The sequence below is a fragment of the Vipera ursinii genome (assembly GCF_947247035.1).
Source record: "Vipera ursinii genome assembly, chromosome: 5".
Taxonomy (NCBI): Eukaryota; Metazoa; Chordata; class Lepidosauria; order Squamata; family Viperidae; genus Vipera; species Vipera ursinii.
In genome coordinates this window covers 16,525,079-16,549,280 of record NC_139518.1, presented here as the reverse complement: position 1 = coordinate 16,549,280, position 24,202 = coordinate 16,525,079, and the positions used below count along the sequence as shown (strand labels likewise).

Genomic DNA, 24,202 nt, shown 5'->3' with positions numbered 1-24,202 from the left:
TATTGATTTTCAGGCAGTTTAATCATACATTGCTTAATTAGTTTGTTAAGGCCTCAATTCTTCAGAGAGCAAGATAATTATGTTTATGAATTGCTAATATCACCCTCCTGAGTAATTTCCTTTGGAGCCCTTTCAATTTTGACAACTTAGGAAAGAAGTGTTGTCTTTTGGGTTTACCTGAATAAAATTCAGGGGTAGGCATCAGAGGAGGGTTAATTTGAAAATGAGCAGTAAAAGAGAAGCACATTTCCGTAAGGAAAGGAAAAGAAAACATTGAGAAGTGGAGGAACTGAGGGCTGTGTATATGTGTCAGGGAATTCCGAACCGGAAAGAGTTAATCCAGTCTAAACCTGCCAATCTGGATTGAGGAGAAAAATGGGCCTAACCCTGAAAATTCAAATTCTGAGCAACTAATTTGAAGCAGAAAGGTCATTCTCTCTCATCAATGAGCTCTTAAAACTGGTCTAAGTTCCATTTTGCTTCAGTTCTTTTACTTTCCATCACAGGGAGATGCACCTCACCTGGAGAAAAGTTGGAGACTTAGAAAACCTGGAACTAGATGAAAATTAGGATTTTGTATTTATATATATGGGAGTGACCTAGCGTATTTCATTATGGCATCAGTTCCATTTTGTTTCCCTCTATTATGTATGCATGTTCTTGAAATATTAAGTAAAATTAAAGCCTGTGAAGATCCATGGAATTTTCCATTCCCCCCTCCCCACTTTCTCCTACTGTCTTCAAGCATCAATGACTTCCTTGGTTCAATCAGCTGCCATTGCCAAGATCTTGTCCAGATGTCTGAAGGCTGTTGGGAGTCTGAACAAGGAGGAATAGGCTAAAACTCAACTTTGACAAGACCAAGTGGTTGTATTTGGACCCTTCAGATCTGGAGATGTTCCATCTTTAGTTCTGAATGACAGTACATCCCCCAAGATGCATTTGTGTACAAATTGGGAGTCTTTTAGTCTCCTCGCTCCTGCTTCAGGAGCCCAGGGCAGCTGTGGCCAGAAAAGGTTTTGCACAAATTCATCTAGTATAAGTACTCCTCCACCTATGGCCATAATGGAGGACTCAATTACTGGTGTAAGTTATGATGGTCTTTAAATAGGTCACCACATGACTGTGTCTGATTTTACTTTTTTGTGGTGGTTGTTAAGTGAACATGGTGATTGTAAATCAAACAGTGTGGTCATTACATTCATTTTGGGGTGTATTTTTTTTACAGGGAACTGGAAGTGACTGCCAGTTGCCAACAAAAACACTGTAAATCACAGCTGTGGAACCATGGTTATTGTAGTTAGCTGCGAAGTCATGTCCGACCCATCGCGACCCTATGGACAACGTTCCTCCAGGCCTTCCTGTCCTCTAACATCTTCTGGAGTCCATTTAAGCTCACGCCTACTGCTTCAGTGACTCCATCCAGTCACCTCATTCTCTGTCGTCCCCTTCTTCTATTGCCCTCGACCTTTCCCAGCATTAGGCTCTTCTCCAGTGACTCCTTCCTTCTCATTAGATGGCCAAAGTATTTGAGTTTCAACTTCAGGATCTGGCCTTCTAAAGAGCAGTCAGGGTTGATCTCCTCTAGGACTGACTGGTTTGATCGCCTTGCAGTCCAAGGGACTCGCAGGAGTCTTCTCCAGCACCATAGCTCAAAGGCCTCAATTCTTTGGTGCTCGGCTTTTCTTATGGTCCAACTTTCACTGCCATACATTGCAACTGGGAAGACCATAGCCTTGACTATACGCACTTTTGTTGACAGGGTGATGTCTCTGCTTTTTAGTGTGCTGTCTAGATTTGTCATGGCTTTCCTCCCCAGGAGCAAGCGTCTTTTAATTTCTTGGCTACAGTCCCCATCTGCAGTGATCTTGGAGCCCAGGAAAATAAAATCTGTCACTACCTCCATTTCTTCCCCATCTATTTGCCAGGAATTGAGAGGGCCGAATGCCATGATCTTGGTTTTCTTTATGTTAAGTTTCAACCCAACTTTTGCACTCTCCTTCTTCACCCGCAACAAGAGGCTCTTTAGTTTTTCTTCACTTTCTGCCATTAGATGTGGAACCATGGGATGCCGCAAATGGATACAAATGGATGTGTTCCAGTTGCCAAGTGTTCAAAATGTGGTCATGTGACTAACAAGGGCACAGCCGTTGGAAGTTCAAATCCAGATCATAAGTAACTTTCTGGGGGTTTATTGTAACTTTGAACGGCTACTAATGCAACTGGTCATAAGTCAAGGCCTACCTGTATTTCAAATGCACCCATTTATGGTTAGCTTGGATTTGGATTATTGCAAATTATGAGCATGCTGCAAAATATCCATATTACACTTCTGCTTTGTGGCTTGTATGGTTACCAATAAAGTTCTGATTTTACGGTTTTTTAAAATTAATTTATAATATAAAATACAAAAGCGTAAAAGCAAATAGCAGGAAAAAACAGGAGGTAAAAGAAAAGTGTAGAAAAGGAGGGAGAAAATTTTAAAAAACGAATTGACTTCCAATAAATTTCCAAGTGTAATTCAAGGTGCTGGCTATCACATATAAAGCCGTTTATGGCATAGGGCCTGGTTACCTCAGGGATCGTCTGTCTTCTGTAGTTTTGCTCATCCTTTACAAACTGGCTGAGCCAGCTTGCTCCAGGTCCCATACATTAAATAGTGTCACCTGATAGGACTCAGAGGATGGATCTTCTCTTTCATAGTTCCTGTCCCTTCGAAGGATATTTCCTTACCACTCCCCAAGTTTTGTATGGCTCCCTCAGAGGAGGGCTTTGGGGTTATGAGGGGTAATGGATCCCTTGGGGGATATTTGTTAGAAGTTGTGTCATTTTCCCCGCCATTTTCTCTTTATATTGTTCTTGTTGCATAGCTTTGAATGGTTGATACACTGCTCAGAACTATGATGGAGTTGCCAACCTACACATTTAATAATTACAGATAATCCTCGACTTGCAACAGTTCATTTAGTGACTGATCAAAGTTACAATGGCACTGAAAAAAGTGACTCATGACTGTTTTTTCCTACTTATGACCATTGCAGCATCCCCATGGTCACATGATCACAATTCAGACGCTTGGCAACTGACTCATGCTTATGATGGCTGCAGTGTCCTGGCGTCATGTGATCACCTTTTGTGATCTTCTGACAAGCAAAGTCAATGGAGAAGCCAGATTCACGTAAATAACCGTGTTATTAATTTAACAACTGGGGTGATTCACTTAGCAACCGTGGCAAGAAAGGTCATTAAATGGGGCAAAACCTACTCGGCAAATGCCTCACTTAGCAACAGAAATGTTGGGCATAATTGTACTCGTGAGTCAAGGACTACCTGTACACAAATAAATTCCTGTCATCCCCAAACTCTGGATGTATTAACCAAAGTTGGTAGGTTCTACAGTCCAAGCAACCTCTGGAAGTCAGCTATGGTCTTTCTAGCAATGCTGTGAAATGTATTATGGCTGGGGACCTCACTGACCCCTGCTGATAGAAGCAAGCATTTCAATCTCTGAAGCTCCCAACTCTCTGGAGAATATTCTGAAGGCACAAGGGATGCTGCAACTCTTAAATGAATCCCCACGGAGGGATGAACAGCACAATAACATAAAACCTAACAAACGGTTCGGAAAAAATCTACCTGCAATTGAAAGAAACGTAATTGTTCCACAGCCCAATGTGTTTTGGACTCAAATGGACCTTCAGGGCATTGTGCCCACAATACAGACTCAGGCATGGTGGCTCTTGAGTCCAAAAGGTTAACCGGACATCACTATTTTTATATTTCATTGAAACAGCCAAATTAAAATGAACAGGTGGAAGGGAGGCTCTGTGAACATGGAAACATGCATAGTTTGGATTATGCTTTACAAAATATTGCCTCCGTCTCATTACCGACAGGTTAAAGGTGTATATCTATTCATCCCAGGACACCTTAGGATATTCTAGTACAGATCCATGTCCAGCTACAAAATATTGTGATTGTTATTCCATTATATTTTAAAAAAGAAATGGGATATAAGCTGAATGACAAATAAGCCACTTCTAGTGTACCCCAAACCCTTCAGCAGCCTAATTTCTAAAGGAAATGCTTTTTTTTTTTAAAAAAATGTTATTATTGGGCAATTCAGACTCTAATGAAGATATTTCTTATCTAAATGTGATTATGGTGAATGACACCTGTACTCATTAATTCTTCCATTATGTCAACTTTCAAAACGGAGTTTGTTCTGCTTGTTTTTCTAAATAAAAATCTATCCAAAACCTTGTTCTCATGAGGATGTTGAACAGATTTATGCACAATTAACATATTTAGTGTATTTTATTCAGTTAATATTATAAAGATTTTTTCCTATGTTTGTAAATATAAATTTGCAATCTGTTATACATTGTCCTCTGTATAATATGAATTATTATGCTTTCTTATAGCAAACAAAGCCCTAACATGTATCATTTGTCACATAAAAAGTAAAGGCTCCTTTGAATCAAGTTCAAATCTCAGTCATTTCACAAATATGTCCAGAGTTTTCTGGAAAAAATAGCAGAAGAGTTTGCTATGCTATCATGAGGGTGTTTCCCCCCCCCCCAATTTCCTAGTTTGTCCCTATACTAGGAATTCTCTGGTTGTCTCTCACTGATATACTAGCCAATAAGAATTCTGCTTAGGTTCCAAATTCAGACAATCCACACAACTTTACATTAACACCACAAAAATACACCTTCTTCTAATGAAGAATGATGGGGTAGTGATGAGTTTTGTAGCAAAGTCTCCTTATATGTGGCTTATGGCATTTTCATCTAATCAAAACTATTGATATTATACTGTCAACTACCTTGAGTAGGGGTGTCAAACTTGCAACGTCACATGACATGTCATGACATAGCATGACTTTTTTTTGCCATTGCTGGCAATGGGGTGGGCGCAGTTTTGCTATGATGCATCTGACCCACAGGCCAGCAGTTTGACACCCCTGACCTAGAGCAATTGGCTGTGGAATTCTGGGAACTCTGGGAAGTCCACATATCATAAAGTTACCAAGGTTGAGAAACACCATTCTAGAGCTCTATCGCCATTTCCCAATTTTCCTTTTATCAAATTGTCATAAAATGTCCACTCACCCCTGACCATCCAAATGGTAGGAACTGCCCTTCAGCCCAGTATTCTCCATTCACATAGGTAAATCCTGCAATCATGATGAAGATCCACACAGCCAAATTGATCACATTCAACACATTGTTCAATCCTACTGAGTTTTTCACTCCCAAAGCAACTATGATAGTTACAATCACTGCAATAACCAAAGCTAGTAGGTCAGGGTAGGACTCTTCCCCTTTACCTGTGAAAAGAAAAACGATCAGTGATTCCAGAAATCTAGACAGAATCAATTTAATGGCAGAGAAAATGACTTGTAAGAAGGTTTCACTCTAGGCCAGGGTTCTTCAAACTTGGCCCTTTTATGACTTGTGGACTTCAACTCCCAGAATTCCTCAGCCAGCATGCCTAGGACTTGAAGTCCACAAGTCATAAAAGGGCCAAATTTGAAGACCCCTGCTCTAGGAATTTGCTAACATGCTAAGCTACACTCATTTACATTTAACAGGACAGCTACATAACAATGAAATCACATAGTTGTCCTCACAGTTTCTCTGTGGGTTTTTCCCCATCTTTCTGTGTGACCTTTAGAAAACTTATTTTAAAAAAAAAAAAACCACATGCCCAAACTCCAAGTGTTGTTTAATAATTTTATTTTTCCAGAGGAAAGGACAAAGTGATGCCCTTCCCATGCCATGCACAGAAGTGGGCCACAATAGCAGTTGAATCTTTCTCCAACATTGGTGAGAGGACAATATTCTTTCTGTTGTTGAAAAAGTCAAAAGACTATGTTGAGAGACACAGATACACTATGTCTGGTATATACTTCTCAATCATAAACCTTGCTATCTGAAACATCTGTCTCATTCTGCCCAATATATTGGCAGAATCCTATATATTTCATAATAACTTGGGGTCTACAAACACTAAAATGGGACCCTTGAAATTATTAGCAGCATCTTGGCATATGTACTTTCCACCAGGGATTCAGCTGGTTTTCAGAGTCCAAGTAGTATGATCAGGCATCAAAAATAGTTTATATTCAGGACATTCTCACCCAATCCATTCAAAGTCCCAACGCTGTCAATCATCCAATGACTGATGGTGTGATTGGCCAGGGAGTCAAACATGCTGCTGAGAGCGCTGGCACCAGCTGCTGTGCCAATCAGATATTCGAGGATTAGGTTCCATCCGATAAAAAAAGCGACAAACTCTCCCACCGTCACATAGCTGTAGGTGTAGGCAGAACCTGTTGTTTTTGGTACCCGCACTCCAAATTCAGCATAACAAACCCCTGAGCGAAGACAAGAAATAGAGGCAACCATCAATAATTAGACTGCAGACAGAATAAAGCAAACAAAACTCAAATCCTATCAAATATCCTAACATCTAAAATGTGTATTGCAGAGCAATTGGATTTGGGGAAGTACATGGCATTCTTAAATCAAGTTTTAAATTCTTGTAAGAAAAAGAAGGTAATAATCACACATAGGGATGGTCACTCATGGCCACCTTATCTGAAATCTGGGTTACTTTGAATGTAAATTCTGCTATCTTGCTAGTCTTTCATGTACCTAGAATGCTCCAGTAATGCAAGTGGGGTGAGGCAGCAGGATGAATGAAATTTTAATGAGTTGGGGAGTATTTTCTCCCAAACATACCATCTGTACATTATTGGCCTGCAAATACTCCCCTGAATATGATTTGGCATGGGGTCACAAATAGCCATTTCTTATACAAAATAATGCCATAAACGTTTAAAGCATTATGATTATGCTAAATTATATATCTACTCTTCTGATAATACTCTCCACTGCCCCATTGCTCCCCAAATTAGTTTTTGGGGACTTTTCTCCAATAATAAGATGGAATTGTAGCAATTTTATTTTACCCGTTCTTGCAATAAGGCCACTGAGTGTATTAAATGGTGCAGACGTTAATGGTTCCTTATAGTATAAGCTCGTATTGTCAAAGACCTGGTACATCTCAATCTCTTTTTAAATGTACTCTTGGAAATAACCATTTTCAAAGGGATATTTGAGACTTTTATTTCTATCAATGGTGTTCAGGGACAAAGGAGTTTGAGCAAGAGAAGAAAACAAAACAAAACCCCCCACCAATTCACATCACCTCTCACCCACAGCTGACCCTGCAAACACTGGCTTGCATATAAAGTAATATTCAAAGATGATTAAAAATGCATGCAGCCTACAAATGCAAGGGAAGAACAGTGTCTGAAAGATTTATGAAACAGATGCCATAGGTGTTCAGTTCCAAGCTTTGACTTGTTATGAGTCAAAAATAAAGTTGGCTACTAACTTTTGGCTGTGGGGAAATAAGGTTTAATGAAAGATGTACCTTATCTGGGTGCATAATCAAAACAGGATTGGATCTGGTTGGTGCTGTGATGGAAGGCTAAAAAGACAAAAGAAATGCACGGGAGTAGGGTTACCAAACTCCCTTCTGCAATGTTGCCGAGAAAATTATGTGGATGATGCAGTTACTAAAATTCAGCGCTCTTTAAGAAGAAACTACGGGGCTGGTTCGAGTTTTTGTATGAAACATTTGCACGCAAGTAGTCCTCAACTTATGATCACAATTGTGTCCAAAATTTCTGTTGCTAAGACAGTTGATAAGTAAGTTTTATGTAGGAAATGACCAGGCTGAGCCTGAGGGAGGGGTCAAAGGCATCATCAGTCTTGAGTCCCTTCACACCCACAAGAGATCTAAGTCCAGCTCTCCGTGAATTCCTTATCTACCACCAAATTGCTTTGACCTTTAGTAGTTCAGATTCTTGTAGAAGAAGCTTAAGTTTACAATAAATAAATATTACTGTAATGATAAGTTATGATAAATTTTTATATCCATTTGAACTGCCTGGATCTCCTGATTTCCCTGGCTCCTTTTGCTCCATGTTATGACCTTTCTTGCTAGAATTGTTAAGTGAATTGCTGTAGTTGTTCAGTTAGTAACATGGTTATTAAGTGAATCTGGCTGCCCCATTGAGTTTGCTTGTCAGCAGTTCTCAAAGAGTGATCACAAGATCCCAGGACATTGTAACTGCCATAAATACAGTACATGGCAGTTGCCAAGTGTCCGAATTTTGATCGTGTGACCATGGGGAAGCTGCAGCTGTCATGAGTGTGAAAAAAATGACCATAGGTGACTTTTTTTAAACATGTCATCGTAACTCTGGTCACTAAATGAATGGATGTAAGCCGAGGACTACCTGTAAACTTCTCTCCCTCAAAAGCTCTGCTCCAAAAGGTACAAGAAATGGCTTCCAGGAGAAAATCCATGCCTGTCTGATCCTTTTGGAAAGGCAGACTGAAAGAGAGAGCTGCAAAGACCTTCCAGCTCACCCAACAATTACTCAAAGTTCACAGGTTGCACAAATAATGAATAAGTAGTCAAACCAATTTACCAGATAAATAAACAGTTCCATTCCACCTGAGGGAATCAGGCACAACCCATATTTTAGCAAATACTTGGCATCTGGAAGACATTGACAATATTGGACTAATTTTGTGCACTCCCAATTAAAGGTGTTGACACCATCATCTTGATCCTTATCATCGCCATGGCTGACCACGCACATGGCTAGAGAAGTGGAAAGACCTGAGACGCTTGGGATCAAAAGTTCAAGCCAGCAGAAATAATAGAACAGAAACATTTTCCTTTCCGTAAGAAAAAGATGGTGGGAGGCCATTCCAGAAAAGTAGCTTCTGAGCAGAGATCTAAAATTAGTAAGAGACATGACCTCATGCGAGTCTAATGACAAATGGGGAAAAAAATTAAAGCAGATTTCCTCTGGATGCCTTCGGATGTTAATTTAAAAATTGAATCACAAGTCCGTTAGAAGTAGGGAGGGATGAGGCTGATCTGGAGGCACTGCGATGAGGATAAAAAGGAGAGAAGGAGAAAACAAGGCAGTCCTTCCTAATGTGCTTTTTTCATATCTGTCATTTACCTACATTTGCCAGTAGCCACCAGCCACAAATGCCATTTAACTAATAGCACTCAACCTCTAAAAAGAGGTCCGAAAAACTGTACTGAAATAAGAGGGGGAAAGAGAAAAATTAGTCGGTAACTGGGACCAAAGTCTTCCGAGCTTTTGGACTTGTGCTGGAGCGCATCCTCAGGGAATTTCTCTCTAGCAGTGTGCTTTGGGCTATTTTTTGTGTGGTAATTATATGGTGCCTGTATGTGTGTGGCTTTTTAGTAGTTGATTGTGGTGTTGATGGCTGGCTATTGACTCTTGGTTTCCTTGTGCTGCCAAGCTCTCGCCTCCTAAGTACTTGATAAGCTGGTGGTAAATCAGCACTCCTGTTAGCTACGAGTGGTCCCTTTCCCAGGCTTCAATCACTTCCCTGGCTGTTTTTGTGCCTGCTCATTCAACAATCTTAGTAGCCGCAAAATTGAACATATGTCCTTGTTCATTGCAATGTGAGGGTACTAATGAGTTTAGGTCTCCTCGTCTGACTGCTTGCTTGTGTTCTTGCAATCTGGTGGTTAGCTTCCTCTCTGTCTGTCCTACAAGGTCACAGGGGCAATCCATGTAGGGGATCCAGTAGATTACATTGGAAATACAGGTAGTCCTTGACTTACGACCCAAAACTGAGCCCAAAATTTTTGTTGCTAAGTGAAACATTTGTTAAGTGAATTTTGCCCCATTTTACAACCTTTCTCGCCACAGTTGTTAAGTGAATCACTTGCAGTTGTTAAATTAGTAACAAGGTTGCTAAGTGTATCAGGTTTCCCCACTGACTTTGCTTGCAAGAAGGTTGCAAAAGGTGATCACATGACCCTGGGTCACTGCAATGGTCATAAACGTGAGTCAGTTCCCAAGCATCTGAATTTTGAGCCCATGACCAAGGGGATGCTACAATGGTTGTGAGTGTGAAAAACAGTCATAAGCCATTTTTTTTCAGTGCCCTTGTAACTTTGAACGGTCACTAAACGAAGTGTTGTAAGTCAACAACTGTATCTCCCACCTCCGAGCAATCTTTGCAATGCCTAATTTACCACACAGAGAATAGCCCAAAGAGTAGCCCAAAGCACACGCTCTGCTAGAGATAAATTCTGAGGATGGGCTTCAGCACCAGTCTGAAAGCTCAGAAGACTAAGTCTCTAGTCCTGGTGCCCAACCCAGACTGGATCCTGTGTAACATTATCCCGGGACACATATATTTGCCTTCATTTGTGAAGAATTCTGTTGTCTATTACTAAAAAAGGCAAATGTATTTAAAACAATCATCTTCTTACAGAGCAAAAATATACTTTGACTTCTGTTAGAAGTCCAGTTTCCTCACCTGCTGTGTAAAACAGGAGGTCTATACAACCTAATACCTGGATGCCAGGTATTATGTGCAAGAAATCCAATTATTCTGCAACCAAGTAATTCGGTGTTATGTGAAAGGAATACAGCTTTTGATTATTGGTCTGTCTATTCAGCATTCATGTGGGCTGCAAAGGTTTGTTCCATTTTATAATAAAAAAACAGCAGAGCTTCCAACAAGGGACTCTAATGGGACTCTGTAATGTTCTTTCAAATTAGGAGCAGATTTGTTCAATTTGGCGTAATTCCTTTTTCTTTTTTAACAAAATCTAAACAGACCCTCAGATCAATTGGTTGGAAATGGAAATTGGACCATTTACATTCTTTCCCTGTCTCAAATCATAAGCAATCACAAAAACATGGTTGGTATGATAATCACTGTGATAATATTCGGGGACAATAAACACAGCTGCATATTTAGTTGTTTTTTTTATCAAGCTGGCTATAACTTTAAAAAATCCTGGCTCTTTAGAGCATTTTTCCCCCTAATCTTTTCCTGGCTCTATGCATCTAAAATCAAACCTGCTTGGCAAAAGGTGTTTTATTGAATATTGGTCATAACATCTTATCATGCAGCTATGTTCTAGATGTTATGTTTATTTATATTTCTTCAACTCTTAGAGCCATTTGTCCCCACTTTGACAGTTTCTTTCTTTGAAAGTCCCGTATTAGACAAACTGCAAGGCGAGAAGACAGGGACTCCAATTTCCATCCACATTTGTCAGCTATTAAAGGAACACACGGCTTAGTCAATATTTCATTAGATTGGGCACCTGCTATTTTATAATTTCTCTTGTGCAATGCATGTATGCATAAATAAATCTCTGCAGTTTACTGTATTTTCCAGCAGTTCCCTTCAGTCTGATGAAAGAGGATTTAATTGAAATTAATTCACGTAACATCCTCCCTGATTGAATGCTGATTAATATAATACAACAATATTAATGGATGTTATGTGTACACAGTATGTGTTAATCTTTTTTTTCCAGAACATTTTTTTTCTTTTCAACATCTTGTTTGTGGTGGGGGGTTTTTCCCCCTTGTTTTGTTTTTTGCTGTAATATTTTGCTGTTTTATATTTTAACTTTCCTTGAATAAACTAAATATTATTGCAAAAAGAGAAAATTCAATTGGGCCAGGCTATTTACAGAGCTGTCTTTTTCCCCCCATTATTTTTTATTGACTCACCAGATCGGGCAGAGACAGCATGCTCTGAGTCCCCTCAATTAAACAATATCATCTTGTTGGACCCAAGAATCATATCTTCTCCATGGCAGCGCTTGATATGTTTTATGATTGGAAGGTGTCATTTATCTGGGGCACGTGGGTTATTGTTTAATTTAATTTAATTTAATTTAATTTAATTTATATACCGCCCTTTCCCGAAGGACTCAGGGCGGTTTACAGGGTATATATAAAAAAAATCAATACAAAATTAAGAGCAATTTAAAAAGATTAAACTAAGTCCCTGAAAAAATATAAAACCCCAGTTAAAACCCCCAATTAAAACTCAGCCTGGGAAGTTGTGTGGGAAGTCAGCCCTCCCCCCCTAGAGAAGGAAATATTTAAAAGGCAGAATATTATATTTCCTCAAAGGATCTTAAAAAGGCAGAAAAGCATGCCCAGTTTTTCTTAATAGCCCCAAGTCTCCCTCTCCCGAGCAGAAACCAGCTCTGTAGAAATGCAGATGTGATAATCCTTTCAGAAAGATGCACCAGGAAGCTTAGAGCTGATGGGATTAGAAAGACAAAGATCCCTAGAGCTAATAACAATCACCCCAAAAAATCCAACACAGGACATAGCTATCAGCCCCAGCCTCAGGGAAGCAGGATATGACCTTTAGGACATAATAGGATTAACCCACCACCATCAGAATACCAGAAAGCACATTGAACCTCAGGTCAATGCCACAGGAACAACTTCAAACACAAAAGCCCAAGAAGGTATAAAAACCCACCACTCCTTGTTCCATGTAGTCAACTTTCCCAGAGCCCTTTGTCTGGCTCTGCTCTTCAATAAACTACAACTTTCTTTCTAAAGCAGTCTCCATTTTGTTTATTCCCGGCTTGGAATGGACCCTGATGAAGATTTTTCTTTCAACAATTTGGCACTCAGAATGGGACTTCAAGTTGGATTTTAATTTTTGCACCCCACCCAGAGTCAATATTATGAGATAGAAGACCATATAAAACAAACAAGTAACAGACAAGTTTTTTTCAAAGAGGAGGAGGAGGAGGAGGAGGAGGAGGAGGAGGAGGAGATTTTTTGGTAAAATCATCCTAGGTAGACTGATGTGTTCTTATACCTGTGGGTTTTCAAGACGGGCAAGGAATGTGTGTGAATGCCTTGTCTTTCATGAAATAAGCATCTCTTTGCAAGTCAGTGGCCTCTTTGAATTTATACAGGACTATTTAATCTCAAGGAATAGATCATAAAGGAACTACACTGGGGCTTTATCATATTGTGGGCAGCCACCACAGTTGAGCATGAGGAGTTGGATAAGAGAAAATGAAACCAGCAATTACATCTTCTCATGTAATCTCAGAAAGAGAATTTTGAACAGGAAGTTCCTCAAACATAAGGTACAAAAACAAAACTTTCTTTTGCAGGGGAAGAACATGGCTGAGAAATTAATTTCAAGGTAGATTTTAAGCAAAATCTGAACTCTCACTGAACTAGGTTTGCCGGTTTCTACCTGTGTCCATTAATATTTTTCATTCAAGGCAGCAACTTTCCTTAAAGCAGTAAACCTGAGAGTGGAAGTGAAGTAGCATACAATTTAGGCTCCATTTTAGGAGACCCCATGGGATTGAAATTTGTGGAATGTGTGGTTGCTTCAGTGCTGCCACACTATTGAGTCACCACCAGAAGTTCAATATACACCACCAGAAGTTCAATATACCTCTGGAGACTGGATAGACCAACCTTTCCTTTGGTTGCTGGAAATCAGATAGACTGTTCCTGCCCTCTGGAGACACGTAGCTGCCAGAGGACAATCAACTTCAGTCATTTGACAGAATGTCAGAAGTCACTTCCACACACACACACACCCTTTTTTTTGGTCATTGTGTTTCTTTGTGTAGGTAAGGAAATATCTCTGAAACAATGACCTGCTGTGTCACCAATTATTTAGTCTATCCTAAATAAAGCAGATTGGCTCATTCAGGGTGAATAAAGATCAGCTCCCTGCTCTATGACAGCCAGCTAGATGGGAAAAAATACTTTGCTTTCATCCCTTTTTTATAGTAATTCTCTCTTCACTATTCACATTTCATATTTCCCATTAGCATTTTCTCTAGACAAGGGGATGGAGAAGAAACCTGACATGGCTTTTCAGAGGAGATATACTGGAATATAGGATATATGCACAATAGTTGTTTTTTTCAAAAATGCAGGATTAAGGGTCAGACAAGCTGTAGTCTGCATGCCAATTGTGATGTTTTGGCGGGGATAATACACAAACCAGCACAGAGAACACCAAAAACCTCAAAATGAGTCTTTCTCCATAATATTTCTTTTCCACAGCCAATGCACCTCCAAGCGCCAATTTTTCAGTCTTTCCTTTATTCAGAGAGAGAGAAAAGACGTTACCTCTTCACCTGATCCTATGAATTAAGTGGTTTCATTGCAAGAAATTTTAACTGAGTTGAATATGACATCCAATAACTTCTTTGCTCAAAAATCAGGTGAAAGAAAAATAATATGTTTTAGGTTCCCTGGGGAAACCATCAAAGAGTTGTTTTGATAGTTAACATTCAAAAATATGACTCTGGTTTCTTCTTCAGAGTGTTTACAAAACCTACTCAGGAATAATTACATTTTTGCTAATACTGCATGTCCCCAGTTTGCAAAACCTTCAAAAGCAACTTTGCAGTTAACACATTATTTGCTATTAATGTTCATTTTTAGACAATACTCTTCCTAAGTGTAAGAACTGCATTTGAGGCTCAGTCAAAAGTAATCTTTATTTTGGGGGGATTTGGGTGCTATCTTAGCTTGGTTGTTTCATAGACCTTTCATTACCCAAATAGGTAACATCATCAGTGCTAGATGTTACCTAGTTGGATAATGAAACATCTGCAAGAAAAGAGCCAAGCTCAAAGATCACCAAGGATTCCACAGATCAACTTGGAGCTTCATATATTCTCTTCTCATTTGTATTTGTATTTCATCTCTGACACTTGAAGTAGCTGCTGTATAATAATGAGAGAACATCTAGGCTACTTTTCACTTACTCATTATTCCTAGTGTTGAACATGAAAGAGTTTTTAACATTTCTTATGGAAAATTTCAATTTCTTCCTCTAAGAGGTTGTCTCCTTTCCTTTTTCTCAGATAGGTTTGGGAACTGAACAAGTGTAAATTGTAACTGCATGTACATAAAATCTGCACTTGTTCTAAGATCAATGAAGTTTCGTCTTAGCACTTTTGCTTCCTATAGAACAGACATGTCAAACACAGGGCCCAGGGGCCAGATCCGGCCCGCGAAGTGGTTTCATGCGGCCCGCAAAACCATCCTGGAAACAGTGAGGGAACGGCCCCCACTGCCTTGGCCCGGGCCCAGAGACCCTCCTTCTGCCAGAGACCCTCAGATCTGTCCCACTCCTGCCCAGGCCCCCATAGGCACCCTTGATGCAAACGATGTAGAGCTGGCCACGCCCACCCAGTAGGCCATACGCACTCTAGCCACACCCACCCAGTAGGCCACGCCCACCTAGGCCATACCCACCCGGCCCCTTGAGGCCAAACGCAATGCGGATGCGGCCCTCCATGAAATTGAGTTTGACACCCCTGCTATAGAACAACCCCATGGTTAATCAGAAAAACAGTGCACTTTCAACTATACATTGCACCATAATCCTCTCTCAGTAAAAGCACCATTAAATCTGGAATTAAAAGCTTGATTATAAAATTTCAATTTGATATTGGGGTGCCTCTTAAAATCTAACAATACATTTCACAGCCATGCTTTTGATCCAGTGGATGAAAAAAGGAATGCAATGGTCTGAAATGGAAGGTGATTCCATTAATTCTTCCAAGAATCAGAAGAAAGACAGCATTGTATGTTGTTTTTGTTATCAATTGGTTGACAGTTCTATTGTTATGGGATCCTTAAGTTATTGCTGTCATTATCTATGTTGTGACAATTTGATACTGACTCTATTAGGGACATTTTAAAATAACTGTGAATGTTTCAAGTGCATTGAAGATTTTTAATTGTACAGGTGATGTTTTAAATTGGAGGCTTTTGCAGAATGGTTGGTATACAAAAGATACAGAGATAGGCAGATGTATTTCCAGAGCTCAGCCATGAACCTCCACGAGACATGTACTCAGCATCAGCCTGAAAAGGGTTTGTCCTTTCAGAACTGAACTCTGTTAAGTTCAGTTAGAGAAGTTTTGCTCAAACGATATATAAGTAAGTGTGTCTTCATAGTGACACTGACTGTACTTTGGTTGAAACAGCCCAGTCATGTGCTTTAGTAACTACAAGACAGGATCATCCTATTCTTTCAGGTATTCTTTATTGTAGCTGGACTCACATAATTCTTCTCTTCCTTTTTTTTTAGTTTTGACTTAAGAAGTTGTGTAAAACCAGTCTTTCTTTGTGTTTTGTAATTTACAATTCATGCTAGGTATAGCATGAACTTCACAGGAATCTCAGTCTTCATATTGTGGCCTTGAGCAACAATAAAATTCAGTGGCAAAAACAGTGCTGTGATTGTTAGCTTATTTTTCCTAGAATGAATAGACTAAATGGATGTGTTAAGCCGCTAAGCCTTTGTGAGACTTAGCACATCCATTTCTATCTTTAAAATCCTTAATCTCCAAATCCACAATTTTTCTACTCAGTATATCATGAGATCTAGCTCAATAATACTGTAAAAAAAGAAGAGGAAGAGGAAGAGGAAGAGGAAAAGGAAGAAGAAGAAGAAGAAGAAGAAGAAGAAGAAGAAGAAGAAGAAGAAGAAGAAGAAGAAGAAGAAGAAGAAGAAGAAGAAGAAGAAGCAGCTCAGGATGAGAAAGTCTGCTCATCCCTGCTTTATTCAATAATCACAATGAGTTATTGTTACAGGAGTTTCCACCTATTATTGCCTGATCCACAAACCACAATTAAAACAAATATTACCGTAATTTGATGGGGAAATCCTGAAAATGTCTCAAGAAGAGCATTATCCTTTCTAGGGTTTAGAATTCTCTTGTTCTTATCACCAGTCTAGCTTGATAGCTCAATTTGTTTTCCTGATATAACATCTGGACTCTTACATCCCACAGGGTCACTTATTAATGAGAAACTGAGAAATCAATTTACTTTCCTACAAGAAGCAGATGTGCAAAGGGGGCCTGCCATTTGGAACAAGTGAAAAAAGCAAATTATTTTGCTTGGTACTCTTCTCATATCTATCCCAGCTAATTTCTAATAAGAATTCTAGCCTCAAAAAAGAGTGTAAAATCCATTTCCATGCACAAAGGCAGTAAAAAAAAGAATAAAAAACTAATGGATTTTACATGTAGCACACCAGTCTTTAGAGAGTAGTCTTTATTTTTTTAAAAAAAAACATTAGATGAAACATTTTATTATAGTGGCATTTATCGTTAATGTTTTATTTACAGATGCAGTGCATTAGTAGTTGCTATCATACTATACAAAAGCTCTTTTCAGTGTGGCTTGCTTTTCTTTTTTACCTGTATGAATAGCAGAAGTACATTGGCACATCTTTTAACATTTAATCATGGCTTGCAAATGAAGGCATTGTATACCACCAAATCTGGGACACCTAAGCCGTGTAAACTTGTTGGATTGGATCAGAAGTCTATCTGGATTGCTAGCAGTTCAAGGTATGGATACTACCACTGTCTTCTCCTTGGTGTCTCTCTGATGAACCTATATTTCCAGGCTAATAACTGTTGTGTAGTGGGTCCGACGCAAGGAAGAGACGCCAGCCGGTGTGTGAGTTCAGCTCTTTATTGGATGGGGGGTAGCGAACTGGGGAATGAGGGTTACCTGGCCTCCTTAAATACCTAGCCAGGTAAGCGGACAGCCAATGGGGTTGGCCCTAGGTTTCCCGCCGACACTGGGTTTCCCGCCAAAACCGTTCAGGCCAACGCCCCCTGGTGGCTGTTGCTATGCAGGTGCCTGCATACATAACAATAACTGTTGATAGATCCAACAACAGTATACACATCCAGTCAATTGCTGAGCATGACACTGATTGGTGGAAAACTTCCCTTTGGCCATGGAAATTTTTTTTTTAAAAAAATTGACTTTAATCTGGGACTGGACTATGAAACCTGAATTGACCCATATAAAAGAGAGTACACAATTTTTAACTTTTAGAGCAGTGGTTCTCAAACTGTGGTCTGTGGACCCCTGGGGGGGCCAAGATTGTCATCACAGGGGATCTGCGAAAGCTTGAAAAAAGATTATGATTTAAACCTTAAGACTTGGGGGTCCATGGCCAGAAAAGGTATTTAAAGGGGGGGCCCTGGTGAAGAAAAGGTTAAGAATCACTGCTCTTCTTCTTTTTCAAGATATTGGGGGAGAAAACTCTAATGCTTTTCAGGTGAATAGGGCAGAATTTCAATGAGAGAAGGACAGGGTAGAAATGTTAAGACTTATATTCAGGGGATTAGAATCAGGATATATCATTTATTTATTTATTCATCCATTTGAGATTAATACTACTGCAGTTACAGTATGTGATTCTTGAGAGTATACGTATGAATAAAATATCATGTTATGATTCAAATCATAATGTAAGCATTTAGAACCAATAGTCAACTTTAACCTTAACTAGAGTAGCAATGAAGAATTCCTACAGCATTATCCTAACTAGCTAAAAAGGCTTTTTGGAAGATCTATCTTAACTTACCGGTACTTCCCAAAAGCCAACAGGGAATGGGACAGGTCTAATTTGCAGGAGTAGGCTTTCTACAGCAACAAGACCAGGATGAGTAAACTCTTCCTTCTGATCTCAGCCCTCCCTCCCTCCCCCCACCCCAATTTTAAGATTGGAGAAATTCCAAGCACTCTTTACTAGTATGGTCTTATTGGACTTGTTGATTCTAACTGAAGAAGGAGGTCTAAGCATATCTCAGCACCAAGCCAGATGTTTAGTAAATGTACCACATTTATCTAACTGCCCAGAGAACAGCACTTTGCTGCTGAATTTGGCAGTGGGGTGGAACAGAGCAAAAAAGGGATGGGGTGCATATGCCCCATGAACTTTAGAAGTAGTGCCCTATGGAAGTTTTTAGAAAAACTCATAATCAAGAGAGGCATAGAATAGAGAAAAGGAAAAGATTAAAATGATGATGTTGATGATGATAATGATAAAGATGATGATGGCAGGCCATTTAGTTGGAAAGACTCAAGGCAGGGAGTCTTAAATATAGAGTTACGTATTTAAGATAAATGGTCATATAGTAATTCTACATAATTAAATTAGTAAAGAAGAGCAATGGTATATATCCTTCAAATTAAGTGTCTTAAAAATACAGTATATGGACTAATTTTTCAAAAATAATAGAGGAGGCCTCAAGAAGAGTCTCTGTCACAGAATGATAGAATAATTATGTTGGGAAAAGTATAATATAAAGGTGTAAGTGTAGTGTAGTATAGCCCTTTGGAATCAATTACCGGTTGAGCTCCGGATGGCTCCCGACCTTCGCTCTTTCCGCCGTGATCTGAAAACTTACTTATTTGAACAAGCCGGCCTGGTCTAATGGGTTTGGGGTATTTTAATTTGTAATTTGTAATTATGTATTGTTAGGGCTAGATTAATTTAATCTTATTTTTTATTTTTGTATGTTGTATTTATATTGCCCTGTACACCGCCCTGAGTCCTTTGGGAGAAGGGTGGTATAGAAATAAAATAAAATAAAATAAATAAATAAATAAATAAATAAATAAATAAATAAATAAATAAATAAATAAATACTCACCAGACAAGATGGAGGCTACAGCAGCAATGATGAAGGAAACGATGACTCCAGGCCCTGCCATCTCCTTAGCAACTAGGCCAGAAACCACGTACATGCCAGTCCCCACACAACTTCCAACACCTAAAGAAACCAAATCCAGGGTTGTGAGTACCTGGGCCAGTTTTGTTCCATGGGTGGTGGTGCCTGTGCCTTCCAGCATGGATTCTACTGGTTTGGTGCGAAGGATTCTTGAGTGCATGGCATACCATGTGGCACCCCACTGGACCCGCCTGGGGTCCAAGTATGAGAAAATACCACTCATTGTGAGGACAACGGCGAGAGGAAAAACACCAGGTTGAATTGCAAAGGTCAATTAATTCCGGGAACAAAACTGAACAGTGTGAATTTTGAAATATAAACAATTCTCTTTGCCAAAGGTCCAAATCAATTCAAAGTCACATCCTTGTGAATCTGAAAAGGAACTTTTCTTACTCTTCTGTGGACACTTCTTCCTTGTAAACTTGTAAACTCCTGTAAGAAGGAAAAAGAAGAAAACAGTGAATGGAAAGCTACAGAGACAGTAGGCTCAAAGGAGGAAGAACTTAAGGAATGCCCGAATATCAATAAAATTGCTAATCATGTGGAAAGATTAAAGTAAGGTTAGTCAATATTTTAGTAGAAGACTGTGTAATTTTGCAGGGGAGGAACCACATCATAGTGCTTTGAGCACAAGGTTCCAGTTTTGATCCCTGGAATTTCCAGTGAGAATTGGAAATAACTCAAGTCGTAAATCCTGGAGAATGACAGATCCAGTTGGATCAACATAGTGTTTTAAAATCAGGCATTTCTTACAATCTAATCCACTTACTGTATGTTACAGATTTACAGTGTAGATTTACTGATGGTAATTTTAGAAGTAACTTCTGCCAAAACATTTCTCTCTTTCTTGGGCAAGACAAAGGATATTCAGAATACCTTTGTAAGATGCAGGTACAAAACTAGGTTTGATTTATACATGATGATCATGATGATGACAAGGAGTAGCTGGGGTGGCATAGTGGTTAGAATGCAGTATTGCAGGCTGATTCTGTCCACAGCCAGGAGTTCAATTCTGATCGGCTCAAGGTTGCCTTAGCCTTCCATCCTTCTGAGGTCGGTAAAATGAGGAGCCAGATTGTTGGAGGCAATAGGCTGACTCTGTAAGCCACTTAGAAAGTGTATTAAAGCACCACGAAGCAGTATAGAAGTCTAAACGCTATTGCTATTGCTATTGTGATAATAATAATGGGTGTCTGTGGAAGAATAAAAAAAACCCATGATGGCAGCTTCAGTCACACAGTGATGGCTGCCATTTTGATAGTTTCGTCTTTCACCACCCTCCCACCAGGATATTCCTGATTATTTCTATTTCTATTTCACTCTTCTTCCTCCAGGATGCCAGACTGGTTTACAAGAAAATACCAACAGCAATCTTAATCAAAAAAAAAAAATCCAAGACAACCAATAACTGCTAACATGGGACATATCAAACCAAAAAGAGGTCCATTTTAAAAGAAAATCAAAAGGCAATGTCAAAGGCAAGCAATAGTACTATCTGATCCAGGAATAATCCAGTTTGGTCCAGTGGATAAAGCAACAGGCTAGAAAGTGGGACATTAAGAGTTCTAGTCCCACTTTAGCCATGAAAACCAGCTGGGTGATCTTGGGAAAGTCAGCCCTAAGAAGAAGATGGCAGGGCAAACCACTTTCAAAATCTTTCCAAGAAAGCTGCATGGACTTGACCAGGAGTCAACACTGATTTGAAGGCAGAAATACGGTAATTTATAGTAACAGGGTAGATAATGGCAGACCAACCCTAGGACTACATATAGCCCTTGGCTGCAAAAGCATGGCCACCGAGTTGTGGGCTCCCACTCTCTAATTTTCCACATTAGTGTTTTAATCAATTGGATGATTGTGGCCAAGATTAGGTATGAGTATCGGTGTATGACAGCAAACAATATGAAGTTGGACCTTATTTTTCCCATAAAGTGGGGCAGCCTCTAAGTATCCCTAAGCATACATCTTTCATAAATACAACAGCAACATTTAAACATCTGGAACATTTGCCACTGAGTGCTTTGTAATTAAACTGCCAATGTCTAGCTCTACTTAGAGGTATCCCACTGTGAAGCCATAAAAAACTCAAGGAAGCATAATGTTCCTTAAGGCTTAAATGTCACAAGTATCACTCACTCTGTTGATTTGTTTCTTGCATGGTAAACAGAACAAAATGCCATAAAGACTTGAAGAACCAACGTTATTAAAGATATTAAGGGCAGAATACAGATAGATAGATGATTAGATAGATAGATAGATAGATAGATAGATAGATAGATAGATAGATAGATAGATAGATAGATAAAGAGAAACAGACAAACAGACATGGACAAAATTTTGCTTCGTTATGTTTTTAAAATGGAGTTTCAAAGAAAGAGCCCTATTCATAAAAGACAAAGTTTGACTTTTTTTTTAAACTAGAGTCCAATGCATGAATACCAAATAAATATACCAGACCTTTAGAGTGCTAAAAGGACTGTTTCTTGTTCCCGAACTACAATACTGTAATAATTAATGGGAAACACTTAGTACCAATGTTTTTATTTACACATTATTTAACTGGTGCATGTTTTATGTTTTATTGGTACATTTTGCTCCTATATTATTATGATGATTCTCTTGAAAGAATCCTTGGAAATGGTAGTTGCTAACATTACTTGCTATAATAACAGGAGAGCTGTTATACAGCTTTGCTTACATAAGATACCAGAAGGTCAAATTTCAACATGATTAAGCTTCTGCCTGAAATCCTATAGCTTCTGTCCATTAGTCTGCAGGCCATCTCCAACTATGCTCTTTTGAGCCCTCTGGAGCCCTCTCTTCACTGTCCTTCAGAAATCAGGCAAGCGTGGCTTCCAATTGGAATTCATCAGCAAAGAACAGCCAATATTTAAGGGGTGCGAACCGGAAAACTGGGATCATTTTTATGTGCAAAATTCTTGCACATTCCAGGACTGAGGAAGCAGTTGACTCAGTGGTGGGATTCAGCCAGTTCGCACCAGATCGGCAGAACCGGTAGCTAATTTTTTGTTGCCCAGGCCCAGAATAGACTTCCGGAAGCAGCATCCACACAGAGAACTGGTTGTTCACATATTTGAATCCCACCACTGAGTTGACTAAATGAAATGCAAGCATTCTCCATACAAACTGCATTTGCTCACTTGTAAATATAAAGTGCAGGAAAACGTTTTAGCAGAAGGGTGACAAGAGCTTGACCATGGTTGTTTGTGATTCAGACATTTGTACAGGTAGTCCTCGATTTAGAACCATTCATTTAGTGACCAAAGTTACCACAGTACTGAAAAAAAGTGACTGATGACCGTTTTTCACACGACGGTCGCATCCCCCACAGTCACGTGATCAAAATTCAGAGGCTTGTCAACGGTTGCAATGTCCTGGGGTCATGTGATCACCTTTTAAGACATTCTGACAAGCAAAGTCAATGGGAAAGTCAGATTCACTTAACAACTGTGTTACTAACTTAAAAACTGCAGTAATTCACTTAACACTGTGGCAAGAAAGATCATAAAGTGAGGGAAACTGACTTAACAACTACCCTGCTTAGGAATGGAAGTTTTGGGCTCAATTGTCACAAATCAAGGACTACCTGTACCTCAATATCCACAACAGAAAGGATCCTACCGTATGTTCCTTTGTCTTGTGAATGACAGTACTACATCAGTGATTCCAGCACAAGGCAGGGCCATAAAATGTAAGATGTCCATTAAAATTCATTGTTGTTTTTTGAATGGCCAACCCAAAGTGTTAAACAATGATGCATAGAGATTTGAAGAATAAGGGGTATGACTTCTTCCTACATTAATCTTCCTGATGAATATATATACATCAACAAAAATGTTTGACACAAGATTATTTTTGAGTTGGGAAAGAGAATGGTATCTTAGATCATCTGTCCATGACCATCTGTCAGACTTGAGCAGTTAATTATTAAAGTAATGTTGGACACGAGAAAATATAAAAGGGAATCTATGCAAAAGTCATTTTAGCTGTCAGAAAGTTAATATGTTTTTTTTCTGCTTACTTTGATGTCGTTCAGTGAGGCTTGGAAAGCAATTACTTTTACTACCTTGGACATAAAAGTAATAATGTGAATGGTAACGTATCTTTGTGATTTTTTGGATACCACAACTGCCTTTTTAAAATTTTAGAAAACATAGGCTACGATTTTCTTTGCTTCAGAGGTTATTAGGAGATAACATTCCAGGAAAGTTTTACCATGAACTTCTAAAAACAGTACATACCTGATAAAGTTTAGCTAAGTAGAAGCGGAAATGGAAATTTCTGAGCGTAAAGCAAAATCTTGTAAGTCCCCCAACTGTTGGAGAAGGGATGGCAAATCTAAGGTGTGAAGTGAAAAGGGGGATCAGCCTAGAATCACTACTTAGCCACAAGAGAACTTAGCCCAACCCCATTTGAGTGGTGTTGAACCTTATCTAACTCTAAGCAGGTTCAAACCATTAATTGAGGAGACTCTTGTGCAGAGGCTTTTACCAATAAATCAATTTAATTAAACCTTCACATATGGACCTGATCATTTATGCCTGACAGACCTAATTCAATTCATCCATTTCTACAAATTTCATATTTACTATCATAAGTCCCAAACTTATAGAAGCCAGTTACTTTATCTCTTTATTTAATGTAAACAGCTTAACAAGTGACTCTGAGCAGCTAATAATTAAAATAATCAACAAGAAACAATTTAAAAACAACTCATCATGCCCAGGGTAAT

The 24,202-nt window shown here is 39.1% G+C and overlaps 1 protein-coding gene across 1 annotated transcript in view; it reads right to left on the bottom strand.

The window, feature by feature from the left end:
- SLC7A14 (solute carrier family 7 member 14) overlaps positions 1-19,672 on the bottom strand; it is a gene marked incomplete at both ends in the record, with an annotated part of 30,759 nt that extends 11,087 nt beyond the window's left edge. The window contains 3 exons of the mRNA XM_083364548.1: positions 5,115-5,332; positions 6,146-6,382; positions 19,372-19,672. Of these exons, the coding sequence (XP_083220674.1) occupies positions 5,115-5,332; positions 6,146-6,382; positions 19,372-19,672 (756 nt within the window). The remainder of the gene's footprint in view (positions 1-5,114; positions 5,333-6,145; positions 6,383-19,371) is intronic.
- Between the last annotated feature and the right edge of the window lie 4,530 nt (positions 19,673-24,202).